Raw genomic sequence first — 16687 nt, 5'->3', positions numbered from 1 at the left:
AAAAAACAGACAAGACTACTTCCTCTCATTGACCAGGTGCACCAGATCTCTTACTTAGCCCCAATTTGCCATTTGGCAGTTTAGTACTATCAAAGGTTTAGGAAAACAAAAACAAAAACAAAAACAAAAGTAAAACCAAGGAATCACTGAGGTAGTAGTAATTAGTGAAAGTTTATTGTGCACACACCAAAAAGAGACTTTGCAAACCCAGAGCGCTCAAACCAAAACAGGGTATGAGACTTCGAGTATATTATTACAAGCAGTTTATATAGTGTGGCAGCAGTGACTGTTGACTCTTCACAGTGACTGGGAACAGCATTAGAATTCTCTGAAATGAAAGAGCATTGCGTAGTGGTTACCTCATATCAATTTGGGGGAACAATTTAACTTTCTGTTATGATTTTCGGAGGCAGAAGCAAGATGTGACCCGAGTTGTTAGCCTCACTTGTCATGCAAAATAAGCTAAATTAAGCTCTACTTGTAGGACTAAACTGATTTTGTCTGCTCAGGAAATTTTCAAGTCTGGTCACCATTTGTGTTCGGTTTTAACAGTGCTTAGGAGCTCCTTCACTGAGGGGCTTCATTTGAGTGGTTTGTGCTTGCTCAGTGGGCAGCTGGTCCCTCTGTTCTGTGCCATTTCCCCCTGAGCTCTTTCTTCTGGGGGTCACCCGGATATCTGCTAACGATGCAAGAGAGAACACTTTTCTGTGTTGTTGGGGGAGTCATGCATCTTTACAAACCCAGTTAAGCTTTCTCTCCTAGTTCCCAGGTATCTTGGTAACGACTGTCTACTTCGTCTTTCTGATTGTAAAATGAGGCTAATGGCCCTTTGTCATTACTCCTTGGGTACACTGGGCCTTTTAAACTCCTCTGTCCAGGGCCTCATTTATTGGTTTACATTATTTGCTGCTGTTATCAATGTGATTTCTTCTTGCTTATTAGACACACCCCCTAAAAATATATATGTTAATAGTTCCTATGCTGCATATATAAGAATTCAGATGAGTCAAAAGTGGGCATTCAGAGAGAGTACACTCCAAACTCTAACTTAAAATTCCAGTCAGCAACCCTTTGGAGATGTAAATTGAGGAAGCAGCTCTCCTTTCGGACAGCTTAATGATGTGTAGTTAATAGTAAGAGGCTGCTGGGCAGATGCCATACAGCTGGGCTTAGGTTAGCCTCTCTCAGTTTTCCAAATTGCCCTGTGATTACAGCCATTGAGATTCAGAAGCCTACCCTCGATCAATAACCAAAAGCACAAACAAAGATCTGGCAGTAGCTTGTCAGTGTGGCCTTTTCTGCACACTATCCTCCTCAAGCCAGTGACTGATGCCTTTTCCCTGCTCCTGCCTCAGGATGAGAGGTCGCCTACACAGCAACTAGTTCTTGCGCCAAGTCTGGGGTAAAGAGTGCTGGATTTAAGGCCAACTTCTTCTCTTGAGTGCCCACAATTTCACTGAACTTGAGAGACACTGAGTGTAATCTCTTGGTAGGAAAATATAAGCCTGGAAGCCATATTGTACATAGCTCCTGAAGTCAGTTGACTTGTTTTTATGCCTTATATGTAGAATTGGTTTGGATTATTGTCTGTTGGGGTAGCAGGTCCATTTATAATTTCCAGGGTCTTATTATCTTCACTCAGAAACTCAAGTGAGGGGCCCCTGGGTGGCTCAGTTGGTTGAGTGTCTGACTTGATTTTGGCTCAGGTCATGATCTCATAGTCATGATATCGAGCCCTATGTTGGGCTCTGTGCTAGGTATGGAGCCTGCTTGGGATTCTGTCTCTCCTTCTTTCCCTCTGACCCTCCCCTGCTTGCCCATGTTCTCTCTCTCTCTAAAAAAAAAGAAGAAAGAGAAAGAAAGAAAGAAAGAAAGAAAGAAAGAAAGAAAGAAAGAAAGAAAGAAAGAAAGAAAGAAAAACTCAAATGAATTCAACAACAACCACCACAAAACAACCTGTTCAAAAATGGGCAAAAGACTGGCATATGCATTTCTTTAAAGACAATGTACAATGTGTGCCAATAAGCACACAAAACATTCAACATCAGTAACCATTAAGGAAATACAAATTGAAACCTATAATGAGATACCACTCCCCCCCATTTGAATGACTATTACCAAAAAACAGAAAATAACAACTATCGGCAAGTTTGGGGAGAAGTTGGAACCATTGGGAACTGCTGGTGGGGATGTAAAATGGGGCAGCTGCTATGAAAAATAGTATGGCAATTCCTCAAAAATAGAATTACCTTTGACCCAGCAATTCCATTTCTGGGTTTATACCCAAAAGAATTAAAAGCAGGGCTCAAAGGGATATTTGTACACCCATGTTCATAGCACCATTATCCCCAATGGCCAAATGGTGGAAGCAACCCAAGTATCCACTGATGGATGAATGGACAGACAAGGAGACTCTGGCACAGGCTGCAACATGGATGAAACTTGAGGACGACTATGCTGAGTGAAATAGGCCAGTCACAAACTAACAAATACTATATGGTTCCACTACATGGGGCACCAAAGGTAGTCAAATTCATAAAGACAGAAAGCACAGTGGTGGTTGCCAGGGGCTGAGGGAGGGAGGAATGAGGAATTATTGTGTAATGGGTACAGAATTTCACTTTTGCAAGATGAAAAGAATTCCGGAGATGGATGGTTTATGATGGTTGCACAGCTACATAAATGTACCTAAGGCCACTGAACTATACACTTACAAATGGTTACGGTGGTAAATTCTATGTTATGTGCCTTTCACCACAGGTTAAAAAAACAAACCTCAATGGAAGGATGCCATCTTCTCTCAGCAAGCGAGGTTTTTTGAGGGAGATTAAAAATAAAAGGAGAAAAAAAACAGCTGAGGGAATGGATCTTGAATTTACACACAACTAATTATAAATGTTTTGTTTTTTTTTAGAGTCATTTTTCTCTCAAGAAGGGAGCTGCAGCTCTGGGGATTGGAACAGACAGCGTGATTCTGATTAAATGCGATGAGAGGTGAGTGCAAATCTGCAACCCTTGTTGGTTGGCAATTTGCAACTTCCACATGTATTATCTTTTAGTCCAAAAATAGGCATTGGCTGGGGGGGGCAGCAAACCTACCTCCATCCCTGCTTATGTTTCGCTGTTTCTTTTTCACATGGGCTCTTGCTTGGAGTCCTGGGATGTTGTTCCTCAGCGCCATGGAGCGTTTCATGGCCCTTGACTGAATTGGAACCTTTGTTAAATCAATCAAAATATTCTGCACCAAGAAGGTGCAGAAGGACATTCATCACCTGGGCACTTAAGCAACAACCAGCAGTTCGAGCACTGATTTATGGACGTATCATCATTCTCGGTGCCACGATTGTGTGAACTTGATGGACTGATTACAGAAGGGGGGACAGTTTAGTGAGCAAGAAGTAAATGATGCCCCAGCAACTCATCCACTCTGTGCTGGAACCAAAGGGTTCTCATAAGGAAAATCCCTGCCTTAATAGGCACGCAAATGTCATAGGTATTCTGGAAATAGAAGTAGGGAGCTTAAAAGGCATTTCCACTATATCCATGTAAATTTTCACTAGCCTATAGGTGTGTAACCTATAAAAAATTAAATGTAGTCTCCAAAGAATTAAGACATTTCACTAAATTAGAAGGAAGCTACTCAACCATTTATTTTTTCATAAGTATTTATTAGACAGACATTTGTGATTGCCCACCATATCATGAGGCTTCAGAAAGCATAAGGTGTGATCCTGGTTCCCTGACAGTATATGATCTAGGAGAGATGGGGTCGCACCAGCAGGAGACAGTTTTCTCGTTGAATCGTGTGGCACAGAGTACATACTCGGTACATTGGTAAGGCTTGGAAGGCTCCATGCAGCAAGTAGAACTTTTCAAAGCTAGGGATGAAGTGGATGGGGGGAGGGGAAGATGGGGGCCATTACAGAGGACTGAACACCACCAGCAAAGCCCCAGAAGTAGGAGTCAGCTTGTGGGGCTTGAGGAACGGGGCCTGACCAGAGGCATTGGGGACGGACAGCCATGGTGAATCCAGTGGGCCATGTGGGATTTTGAAAGCTCAACAAAACAAACTGATTAATGACACCTCTCTCTCTGGGAGGGAAAATTACAAGGGATTGCCACTTTCTTGTTCACACCTTTATGTCTTGCCTGACCTTATTTGATTGCTTACAATGAATACAGGTTACTTCTACAATCAGAAAAAGTGATTTTTTTTCCTTGTTATGGGGGTGGTGAGGGGAATGCTAAACTTAGCATTTGAGTTTGTTGGGTCAGTAATAAAGGTAACCTGAAAGCATTTTTATCTGAGAAGAGCATGATCGAAATCATCCTTCAGGAAGCAGGAACAGGAGAGACCTAGGTCAGTGAGGCTGGTCATGAGGCTCTAGCAATACGATGGGTGGGAAATTATTATGAGGAATGGAGCCAGGCAAGCACATTTTGAGGAAGGATATATATGTGTATATATATATATATATATATATATATATATATACACACACACACACACACACACACACACACACACACACACATATATATATGTATAATCTGAAGACTTTTTCAAGTTTTGTGGGGGTTTTTTTGAGTGGGAGGGAGAGAGAGGGAGAGAAAGAGTGCATGAGTGGGGGAGAGGCAGAAAGAGAGGGAGAGGGAGAGAATCTCAAGCCCCCAATGTGGGGCTTGAACTCATGAGTCTTGAGATTATGACCTGAGCCAAAATCAAGTGTTGGCTGCTTAACTGACTGGGTCACCCAGATGCCCCAAAAAGTGCTTATATTTTTGAGACTGCCAATACTATAAGGTACTTGAGAACCGAGATTTAAGAAGAAAACTGGCACTGGAAAGTTAGCAAAACCTGCTAACTGGGAATAAAACTTTAGGTGACTAACATTTTTCTCAATTGGTAGCCAACTCTTATGCTCGCTTCGGCAACACACATACTAAAATCTGCAGCCAACTCTTAAAAGGAGCCTAGAGTCTGAGGAAGAATCATCTAGACAGGCCCTAATTACCTGACCCACTCAGTCTTCTAAGCCAGCCTGGTCAGCAGGTGTTCTTGACTGGAATCCCAGTGGTCTGGCAGATGACCTGGGAGAACAGAGGGAACCCTTCACTCCTCAAGGCATCGATATTACCGCTTCTACTCCTGTCAGATTCAGGTTTTAACAATGCAAGGGGCCTTGGAGTGAGTCAATGAAACCAGCCAACCAGGCATTTCCGGGAGCCAAAGCGTGGCCTGAGGACTACTGACTGAGGGCAGCATCATGGTCCAAAGAGAAGTGCAGGCCTGGAAGAAGGAAGAGCAAGAAGAAAAAGCAAGAATGTTGCAGGAACAGGGAACACAGACAGGGCTGCCGGGAAGAAATGCCAAAAGGTGCCCATCATTCACCAGCAGCAGAGAAAGGAGCAGAAAGCAGAGAATGCTGGGAAACCAGTGGGGTCAAGAATCGGTGACTAGCCAAGTGACCTCACATTTTCACGTCAAAGAATTTTATATCAGCAATTTTAGAAGCCACTAGAAAAACTAAAACATAATGTTAAAAATTATCGGTTTTTATCACAAAATACCCTGCAACTTCCCTTCCCCTTACATATACCCATCAGGAGGGTACAGAGGGAAAGGGCCATTAGGAACTTAGGGCTATGGGGACTTTTTCTCCTTCTGCTCATGAGCCTTATGGGATGGATGGGGAAGGGAGGAGAGAGCAACACAGGAAGAAGAATAAGAAGGAGAAGAAAGAAAAAAAGATAAGAAATAAGAGATGGGAGAAATGAGGCCCAGGAGGAAAAAAAAATTCACAGTGGAAGTATGAAGTGAAACAAGGAGGAAGGAAATACAATTGATCCTTGAAAACACGGGGGTCAAGGGGCACTGACCCCCACCCCCATCCTGTGCCGTCGAATTTACATATAACTTTTGACATCCCAAAAACTAAACTACTGAGAGCCTGCTGTTGACCAGAAGCCTTACCAATAACATAAACAGTCAACACATATTTTGTGTTATATGTATTATATACTATATTCTTTCCATAAAGTAAGCTAGAGAAAAGAAAATATCATTAACAAAATCAGAAGGAGGGGCACCTGAGTGGCTCAGTTGGTTAAGCATCTGACTTTGGCTCAGGTCATGATCTCACGGTTCAGGAGTTCAAGCCCCATGTCAGGCTCTGTGCTAACAGCTTAGAGCTCAGAGCCTGGAGCCTGCTTCAGATTCTGTGCCTCCCTCTCTCTCTGCCCCTCCCCTGCTCACAGCCTCTCTGTCTCTCTTTCTCTCTCAAAAATAAATAAACATTTAAAAAAAATCAGAAGGAAAATACATTTATTGTATTGTACTGTATTTATGAAAAAATACCCACATGTAAGTGGACCTACACAGTTCAAACCTGTGTCGTTCAAGGTCAGCAGGTAGAGGGAAAGGTGAGTGGGAGTAGGAAGCACATGAGAGCTTTAAAGAGGACTAAGTGATCATTTTTACCATCTGAAAGAAAATACATGCTTACTTTAAAAAATACAAAATAATGGGGCGCCTGGGTGGCTCAGTCCGTTAAGCATCTGACTTCGGCTCAGGTCATGATCTCATGGTCTGTGAGTTTGAGCCCCGCGTCGGGCTCTGTGCTGACAGCTCAGAGCCTGGAGTCTGTTTCAGATTCTGTGTCTCCCTCTCTCTCTGACTCTCCCCCATTCATGCTCTGTCTCAAAAATAAATAAACGTCAAAAAAAATTTTTTAAATACAAAATAACAGGGAAAAATTGTAATTCCACCACCCAAAGATTATCACTAATACCATATTGGTGTCTAAACCTTGAATATCTTATTCAAACCATAGAGGTGTGGGGTTTTTTTCTTTTTCTTAAAGGTTTTTAATGTTTATTTATTTATTTATTTATTTTGAGAGACAGAGAGCAAGCAGGGGAGGAGTAAAGAGAGAGGGAGAGAGAGAGAGTCCCAAGCAGGTTCTGCACTGTCAGTGCAGAGCTTGATGCAGGGCTTGACCTCACGAACTGTGAGATCATGACCTGAGCCGAAGTCAGGAGTCGATATCTAGAGTCAGGCAATTAACCGACTGATCCACCCAGGTGTGCCCCTATTTTCCTTTTTTAATTTACATATTTGTGGTTACATTTCTTTTCCTAGCTAGACATGATAAACATTTCTCCACGTTATTACAAACATGCTTAACTACATAATATGTGAGGAGTGACTATGTGAGAAAGCACAGAAGTGATAGTACTTTGAAGGGCAGACTCCAGAGCTGGACTGTTTTGACACCCTATCCTTCCTATCTCAGCTCCAGCACCAGCTTGGGCAGATCCTTATCTGTCTTACTTTTCTTATCTGAAAAAAGGAAAAAGGAAAGGCCCTGCTTCATAGGGTTGTTATGAAGATTAAATGTGTTCGCAAATGTAAAATACTAAAAATTATATGTAGTAGAAAGCAAGCACAAAATATTACTCCCCTCGTGTTCATTTCCTTGTTTCTGGTGTTGCTGTTGTAAATAACCTTTCTATCCTTCAGTGAATATTCTTATGTGCCCAGGGCTTCTCTATTTATGATTATTTCTTAGTACAGTTGCTAACTTAAATTATATAAATATTCTTAAGGAAAGTGATACATCAGACCATATTGCCTTTCAAAGGTTTTGCCAGTTTATTCTCCTAGCAGTATTGTATGAGAGCATGTTGGGGGAAAAGCTCAAAGCTGTGTTGGTAGTGCAATGCAGTCTTTAATTCTATATTGATAATTCATATCATCTCTACGGAATGAGTTTAAGACAGAGCGTGGCCTAATGGATTAAATGCAATTGAAGTGTTTGGGGTCAGGAGCCAAGGAGCAGGCTCTGGGCAGTCATTCCAGTCATCCCGACTGGACAGTAGCCACCCTTCCAGTCGGAATCAGTTAAAACATGCTTGGCAGCCATTTTGTTTTTATTCTTTCCCCTCCTTGTGAAAGTCAGATGTGCAGTTCAGAAAATCACTTGAGGCTGACAAAGTGTGTATCTGCATTCTCGTTTCTCCTAATGTGTTTTGCAAAGTTCATCCAGGTTTTGCAAAACATGAACCTGGACCTGCTCTGGAAGACATTCATTTCTTACAGTTACTCTGACTCTGCATGTTGGTCTGTCAGTGGAGGGGGTGATAGGTTTTATCTTGTTCTCGGCAGACAGTTGACTTAGTAGCAAGCTCACAATGAAGCAAAATGTCCTAGTGAAGAGTGGTCTGTGCCTTTCTTTCTTTTTTTTTTCAATTTTTTTTCATGTTTATTTATTTTTGAGAGAGAGAGAGAGAGAGCAATCGAGGGAGGGGCAGAGAGAGAGGGAGACACAGAATCCAAAGCAGGCTCCAGGCTCTGAGCTGTCAGCACAGAGCCTGACGTGGGGCTCAAACCCATGGAGCATGAGATCATGACCTGAGCCAGAGTCAGACACTTAACCGACTGAGCCACCCAGGTGCCCCTGTACCTTTCTAACAACAAGCCCAAAGCCACATATGGAAGAAAATACTGCAAGATACTGTCTCTTAATTAGTAATCACAGGGGCTCAGTTTGGTAACCCATTCAAAGTGAAACATGGTTCTCAGTTAAAACTCAAATAAAGAGAACTACGTAATAAATCTTCATTTATTTGGAAAAGGTTGTTTCAGAATAAAAATCAAAAAGCATATTTAACTTTGTTATTACTCTAATAAGTAAAGTAAGGCAATGGAAAACTGCATTTCACCATGTCTTACATTTGAACGCGAAGAGTGCTCTATTTTTGTAAAAATTGTTAAATTCAAAAGAGGAAAATGTGCTAGATGCATCCTTGATTTCCTAAGATCTAGTTTAAGAGTTCTTTTTCCTTATAACCAAAAAGTTGAATCTTCACAGTATTGAGATTAATGGATTTTTACTTTAGTGTGATTAGGTCTAATATTTTCTGGGATCCAAATTAGTGCTTCATTGATGGTGTCTAAGGATAGAGAAGAAAAGTATGAGTTAATATCTAGAGAAAAATAAATATTTGTGAAAGAGGAGTGAGTGATATTTTAGAATTGGGTTAGGCCACTAAACAAAAAGATGTTTCCCAAGAGTTCAGACAGCAGAGGGGAGAAAACTTCTATACAGAGTTCCCATATGATAGATGTGGGAGCCTTATGAGAGGCTTCTTTGGATGTAGGCAGTGGCCTTGACTGGAAACACAGTCGTGAACAAGGTAGACATAGTCACAGATGCTACAAAACTTAGTCTAGTGTGCAAAGGCAGACTTGGGAACATGGGATAACACTTGAGAAAGGTATGTGCTATGTGAGGGCAAGTACAGGTTGCTATTGATTCACATGTAATTCTACATCCAGAGGGAGGATGATGGGAATTAGCTAGTGAAGAGGAAAGAATGTTCCAGGCAGAGGCTATGGCACATTCTAAGTCATGGATGTGAGGGAAGTTGGCTTGCCCAAGGAACTGAAAAGAAATTCTGGGGAGAAATGGTCAGAATGTCCTCATCATGAAGGATTCTATGAGCCATGTTTCGACTTTAGGTTGAAGACATGAGATGTCACCAAAGGGTTTTGAGCAGCAAAGTGACATCGTATTTTACCATTAGAAAGATCATTTTAAATACAGAGTGAATTGTAGGTTGGAGGCTGGAAGTTGGTAGCTGTGGCAGTGATATGAGTTGATGCTGAATGGTGCTGACCTGATGTCAGCTGGAATGAATGCTGGAATTAATAGGAATTATTGACTGGTTGGTATGCAGGTTGAAAGAAGAATCAAGGATGAATGACAGCCTTCTGGCTTGTCAGCTCAGTCCGTGTGGTGCTGTTCTCTGAGATAAGGAACCCTGGCCAAAGTGAAAAGTTCAAGTTTGAATATGTCGAGTTTGCAGAGCTTATAAGATGGCCAAGTGAGGATTCAGATAGGCATTCTGAAATATGAGCCTGAAGCTCTGAAATTACACAATGGAAGCCACACAGAGTGGGCCTAGGAAAGAACTCTAAGTAGCACCTACATTTCAGGGATAAGCAGACTTATGGGAGTCTTGCAGTGGAGACTGAGAAGGAACAGCCAGAGTTGTTAGAGGAGAATCAGGAATGGGGGCCATGAGGGCCATGAGAATCTTTCTAGAAGAAGTGGTTTAACGGCCTCAAATGCTACCAATAGATGAAATTGAGGGTCAACAGCTGCCCATCAGCTTTAGTTATGAGGAGGTAGCTGGCGAGTTTGGCAAGAGTAGTTTCAATAGAGGGGTGAGTCACCTGGGTGCCTCAGTTGGTTAAGCCTCTGACTTCGGCTGAGGTCATGATCTCACAGATTGTGAGTTCAAGCCCCACATCGGGCTCTGTGCTGACAGCTCAGAGCCTGGAGCCTGCTTCAGATTCTGTGTGTGTGTCTCTCTCTGCCCCTCCTCCACTCATGCTCTGTGTCTGTCTCTGTCTCTCTCTCTCTCTCTCTCAAAAATAAATAAACATGAAAAAAAATCAATAGAGGGGTGAGGGCAAAAGGCAGTTTGCAGTGGGTGAAGGGCGGCTGGAGGGGAGGGAAGAGTGAACAGATATAGACAGCCTCTCTAGAGGTTGAGCCATGAAGGGAGGCAGGGAGGATAGAAGCTGGAGAGGGTATTAAATTCAGGATGGTTTTTGGTTTCATTGTTTTAAGGAGGGTGCTTAAGGCATATTTCACTGTGAGATGAAGGACCTGCTAGGGAGAAAAAATGTGAATTATATGAAAAGAAGGGATAAAATAGAAGTTAATTTATCTTGTGAGTTCCTTATTCCTTTGGCTAAAATTGTGTAGGGTCTTTCTCTGCAGAACTCATAAGAGCTCTGCTGTTATCTTACATTATACAACTAGAAGGAAGCAAGAGAGAGGAAACAGGCTCTGGAAGGACAAGGGAAAGATTAGGGACCTGTGAGTGGGGGAGGGGCAAAGCCCTGGGCTTACACACACTCTGTGTGTGTGTGTGTGTGTGTGTGTGTGTGTGTGTGTATCACATTTTCCTTACACCTAGTAGTGGAATTATTTGATCATATGATCATATGGTATTTCTCTTTTTAATTTTTTGAGGAACGTCCATACTGTTTTTCACAGTGGCTGCACCAGTTTGCATCCCACCAACAGTGATTGAGGGTTCGTTTTTCTCCACGTCCTCATCAACCCTTGTTCTTCCTTGTCATTTTGATTTTAGCCATTCTAACTGCTATAAGGTTGTATCTCATTGTGGTTTTGACTTACATTTCCCTGATGATGAGTGGTGTTGAGCATCTTTTCATGTATCTGTTGGCCGTCTCTATGTCTTCTTTGAAAAAACATCTGTTCAGATCCTCTGCCCATTTTTAATTAGATTATTTGATCTTTTTGTATTGAATTCTCTAAGTTCTTTTTATATTTTGGGTACCAACCCCTTAGTGGATGTGTCATTTGAAAATATCTTCTCCCATTCAGTAGGTTGTCTTTTTGTTTTGTTGATGATTTCCTTTGCTGTGTAAAAGTTTCTTATTTTGTTGTAGTCCCAAAAGCTTATTTTCACTTTTGTTTCCTTTGCCTTAGGAGACATATCTAGAAAAAGGTGCTATGGTTAATGTCAGAGTGGTTTCAGGTTTCACATTTAGGTCTTTAATCCATTTAAAGTTTCAGTATGCATGCTTTAGAGTTCTGTTTCTCTTTGTGTATATAATTCAATATTATATCTTGAATGTAATAAATATTTTAATATTACAAATATAAATTATATGTATGTTATAGATACAGATTTTTCTGAACCATTTAAGAATTCCATGCAGACATCAGGCCGCTTTGCCCCTTAATACTTCAATGTGCATTTCCTAAGAACAAAGATACTCACTTACATAACCATAGTACAATGATCAAAATCAGGAGATCTGCCCTTGACACAAGACAATTATTAATCAATATACCTTATTCAAATTTCATCAGTTGCCCCAATAATATTCTTTAGAGCTATTTATTCCCAGTCCAAGATCGCACATTACGTTCAGTTGTCATGTGTCTTTAGTTTCCTTTAATCTGGAATGTTTCCTCATTCTTCCTTTGTCTTTCATGATATTGATATTTTTGAAGAGCATATTTATTTGGAAGAATATTTCTTAATTTGGGTTTGTCTCATATTGCCTCATGGTTAGATCCAAGCAATGCATTTTAAGCAGGAATTCCAGGGGGGTGATCCTTGTCTTTCTCAGTTGTTCCTCCTCAGGAGGTTTGTCATGTTATTAGTAATGTCAACTTAGGGTAGTGTCTGCCAGATTTCTCCCCTGCAAAATGACTATTCTTACTTTGCAGGTTATCTTCTAGGAGATGCTTCACAACAATATAAATATTCAGCTCCTCCTGAAACATTCACTCACTAATGTAGCATCCATTGAAGGTTCTTGCCCGAATTATGATTATGATGGTTGCAAAACAGTGGTGTTCTAACTCCATCACTCCTTCTCTATTTATCAGTTCCTGTCATTCTACTATAAGGAAGACCTCTCCTCACTCTGTGTGTGTATGTGTGTGTGTGTGTGTGTGTGTGTGTGTGTGTGTGTGTATTTACCATGAGTATGGACTCATAGGTGCGTTTAGAAATTAATTCTCTCTAGTGGTGCCTGGGTGGCTCAGTCAGTTAAGCATCTGACTCTTGGTTTCAGCTCAGGTCATGATCTTGCAGTTCATGAGTTCTAGCCCCTCATGGGGCTCTGTGCTGATGGTGAAGAGCCTGCTTAGGATTCTCTCTCTCTCTCTCTCTCTCTCTCTCTCTCTCAAAATAAATGAATAAACTTTTTTTAAAAAAATTTAAAGAAATTAATTCTCTTTAGCACTCTCTCCCCATTTTTCCATCTCTTATTCCTCCCTTCAGGGTTTCCTTTAAGTTATCTAAATTGTTGTAAAACCTTATAGAAAACAAATCTGAGCAAGACAGGTGATACCTGGTTGGCAGAGGACTAGAGGAGTCACTGGCCATCCTTGTAATTCAAGATTTCTGTTAGGTATTATGATGAATACTTGTATACCACAAAGTGAACGCTTATGTTTTTGTATAAATTTTAGCTTTTTATTTTCACACATCTCTCAGCTTTATAAATTACAGTTAGATAACATTTCCTTGTGCTTATTAAGTACCACACTTTATCATTCTGTTGATTTAAACAATTGAAAATGTAGGGGCGCCTGGGTGGCGCAGTCGGTTAAGCGTCCGACTTCAGCCAGGTCACGATCTCGCGGTCCGTGAGTTCGAGCCCCGCGTCAGGCTCTGGGCTGATGGCTCGGAGCCTGGAGCCTGTTTCCGATTCTGTGTCTCCCTCTCTCTCTGCCCCTCCCCCGTTCATGCTCTGTCTCTCTCTGTCCCAAAAATAAAAAAAAAAAAAAAAAAAAAACGTTGAAAAAAAAATTTAAAAAAAAAAAAAAAACAATTGAAAATGTAAATAATCTGGGGTCATTATACTCTTTTATTAAATTAGCTGACTTGTGGCCAGTGTCTGAAGGCAGTTAGGGAAGCTAATTAACTCTTTCAGATCCCCGGGGAGCTATTGAGTGCACTGTGATAGGATAGCTTTCGCAGAGACCTTGAATCAATTACTACTGAGCAGGGCTGGGGTAAGCCCTCTGAGTGTCATATTTCCTATGGGTTTACATGCAGAGAATTCAGAGGTGCTAGAGATGTATGCACTTCATTATGTCCTATATCAGGAAGGATTATAAAATAATAATTGCCGACACTTACTGAGTGTTTATTACGTGCCAGGCAGACTCCTGAGCACCTTATACAATTGATCTAGTTAATGCATTTATTAGAGACACAGAAGAGTATATCCCCTCACACGTACCTGGTGCTGACACAGTTTGTGAAGAGTTTCTATGTACACAATAGTCCTCAGCAGTATGGTAAGTCCACCTTCCTCCCTTTGACTCCTAACCCTGGAAGAGGGGCATCATGTCCAAGATCACTTAGCTGGGAAGTGAAGAAGAATCAGGGCTTGGACTCAGAAGACAGCTCCTAGTGTTTACTGGTTGAACATGGTCCTTCGTCCCCTTTTCCCCAGTTTTTAAATTGTGGTAAAATATACTTAAAATTTGCCATCCTAACCATTTTTAAATCGACAGTTCAGTGATAATGGAGTACATTCATTTTGTTGTGCACCCATCACCATTATCCATCTCCAAAACTCTTTTCACTTTGCAAAACTGAAACTCTACATCCATTAAACCAAAACCTCCCATCCCCCCTCTCTTCCCACCCCTTGGCAACCACCTTTCTACTTTCGATCACCATGAATTTGACCACTCTAGGTACCTGACTCGTTTTTGCCCTTTTGTGATTGACTGATTTCACTTAGCATAATATCCTCAATGATGGTCCATGTTGTAGCAAATGTCAGCATTTCCTTCCTTCCTAGGGCTGAATGGTAAAATTTCATTCTATGTATGTACCACTTGGTATGCCTCCACATCTTAGCTATTGTGAATAATGCTGCTATGCCCACGTGTATGCAAATATCTCTTTGAGCCTTGCTTTTAATTCTTTTGGGCATATACTCAGAAGTGGAATTGATAGACAATATGGTAATTGTATTTTTAATTTTTTGAGGAACTGACATACTGTTTTCCATAGTGGCTGCATTATTTGACATTTCCACCAACTGTGTGCAAGCATTCCAATTTCTCCATATCCTTGTCAACACTTGCTATTTTCTGGTTTGTTTGTTTGTTTGTTTGTTTGTTTTTATGTTTATTTATTTTTGAGGAAGAGAGACGGAGCGTGAGTGGAGAAGAGGCAGAGAGAGAGGGAGATACAGAATCTGAAGCAGGCTCTAGGTTCTGAGCTGTCAGCACAGAGCCCAACACAGAGCTTGAACTTATGAGCTCTGAGATCATGACCTGAGCCAAAGTCGGACACAACCGACTGAACCACCCAGGCACCCCTGTTTTGTTTTTTTTTAATAGTGGCCATACTGATGGGTGTGATAGTATCTCCTTGTGATATTGATTGCATTTCTCTAATGATTAGTGATGTCGAATACCTTTTCATGTGCTTATTAGCCATTTGTACATCTTTTTTGGAGCAATGTCTATCCAAGTCCTTTGCCCATTTTTAAAAATAATTTCACTTGCTTATTTTTACTTTTTTGAAGATATATTTTTCCAGTCTTACTGAAGTATAACTGACAAATAAAAATTATATATATTTAGTGTATACAGTATGATGATTTGTGATATATATACATACATTGTAAAATGATTACAATCAAGCTAATTAACATATCTATCACCTCACACAGTTACCATTTGTGTGTGGGGGGGAAGGGGGTAGTGACAATTCTTAATGTCTACTCTCTTAACAAACTCTATACAAAATAACATTATTAAGTCATCATTAGACTTACTAGAACTTATATTAGATCCCTAGAACTTACTCATCTTATAACTGAAAGTTTGTACTCTTGGGGCAACATTTCCCCATTTCTCCCACTCAATAGCTCCTGGCAATCACCATTCTACTCTCTGCTTCTATGAGTTTGATTTTTTTAAAGTATGTATATATATATATACATATATATATATATGTATATATATATATATACACACATATATATATATGTGTGTGTCTGTGTGTGTGTGTGTGTGTGTGTGTGTGTGTGTGAAACTATATAATATTGGGGTGCCTAGGTGGGTCAGTCAGTTAAGTGTCCACCTTGGGCTCAGGTCATGATCTCACGGTTCGTGAGTTTGAGTCCTGCATCGGGCTGTGTGCTGACAGCTCAGAGCCTGGAGCCTGTTTCAGATTCTGTGTCTCCCTTTCCCTCTCTCTGCCCCTCCCCCACCCATACTCAGTCTCTTTCTCTCACTCTGTCAAAAATAAATAAACATTAAAAATTTTTAAAAAAAGAAATTATATAATATTTGTCTTTCTATGTCTGGCTTATTTCTCTTAGTGTAGTATCTGCCAGGTTCACCCATGCTGTCATAAATTTCCTTCTTTTTATGCTGAATAATATTCCAGTGTGTGTGTGTGTGTGTGTGTGTGTGTGTGTGTGTGTTCGTGCGTGTGTGTGTATCACATTTCTTTATCCATTCCTTCACTAATTAACTCTCAGATTGTTTCCTAATCTTGCCTATTGTGAATAATGCCGCAGTGATGACGGGAATGCAGATATCTCTTTGCAATACTGACTTCATTCCCTTTGGATATTTAACAAGGAGTGGGATTCATGAATCATACAGTAGTTCTATTTTTAATTTTTAAGGAACCTCTATACTGTTTTCCATAGTGGTTGCACCAGACAAAGGTTCTCTTTTCTCCACACCCATATCAACATTTATTATTTCATGTCTTTTTGATAATAGCCATCCTCATAGGTATGTGGTGATATTTCACTGTAGTTTTGCTTTGCATTTCCCTGATGGTTAATGATGTCAAACACGTTTTCATATGCCTGTTTGTCATTTATATGTCTTCTTTGGAAAAATATCTATTCACGTCTTTTGCCCATTTTAAATCAGTTTATTTGGGTTTTGCTATTGAGGTGTAGGAGTTCTTTATATAATTTGGATATTAATCCTTTATCAGATATTTGGTTTACAAATGTCTTCTCCTGTGCCATAAATTGCCTTTTCATTTTGTTGATCTTTTATTTTGCTATGCAGAAGGTTTTTGTTTGTTTTATTTTATTTTAGAGAGAGAGCAGGGGAGAGGGGCACAGGAAGAG

General features: G+C 40.6%; 1 protein-coding gene across 1 annotated transcript in view; it reads left to right on the top strand.

Moving 5' to 3' along the window:
- Positions 1 to 16687, top strand: part of GAD2 (glutamate decarboxylase 2) — an 82490-nt gene that overhangs the window by 22856 nt on the left and 42947 nt on the right. The window contains exon 8 of the mRNA XM_058681671.1: positions 2915 to 2994. Coding sequence (XP_058537654.1) covers positions 2915 to 2994 — 80 coding nt within the window. The remainder of the gene's footprint in view (positions 1 to 2914; positions 2995 to 16687) is intronic.

Source organism: Neofelis nebulosa, chromosome 8, assembly GCF_028018385.1.
Source record: "Neofelis nebulosa isolate mNeoNeb1 chromosome 8, mNeoNeb1.pri, whole genome shotgun sequence".
Lineage (NCBI taxonomy): Eukaryota > Metazoa > Chordata > Mammalia > Carnivora > Felidae > Neofelis > Neofelis nebulosa.
The sequence above is the reverse complement of the archived record's forward strand: the minus strand, read 5'-3'. Positions and strand labels throughout refer to the sequence as shown.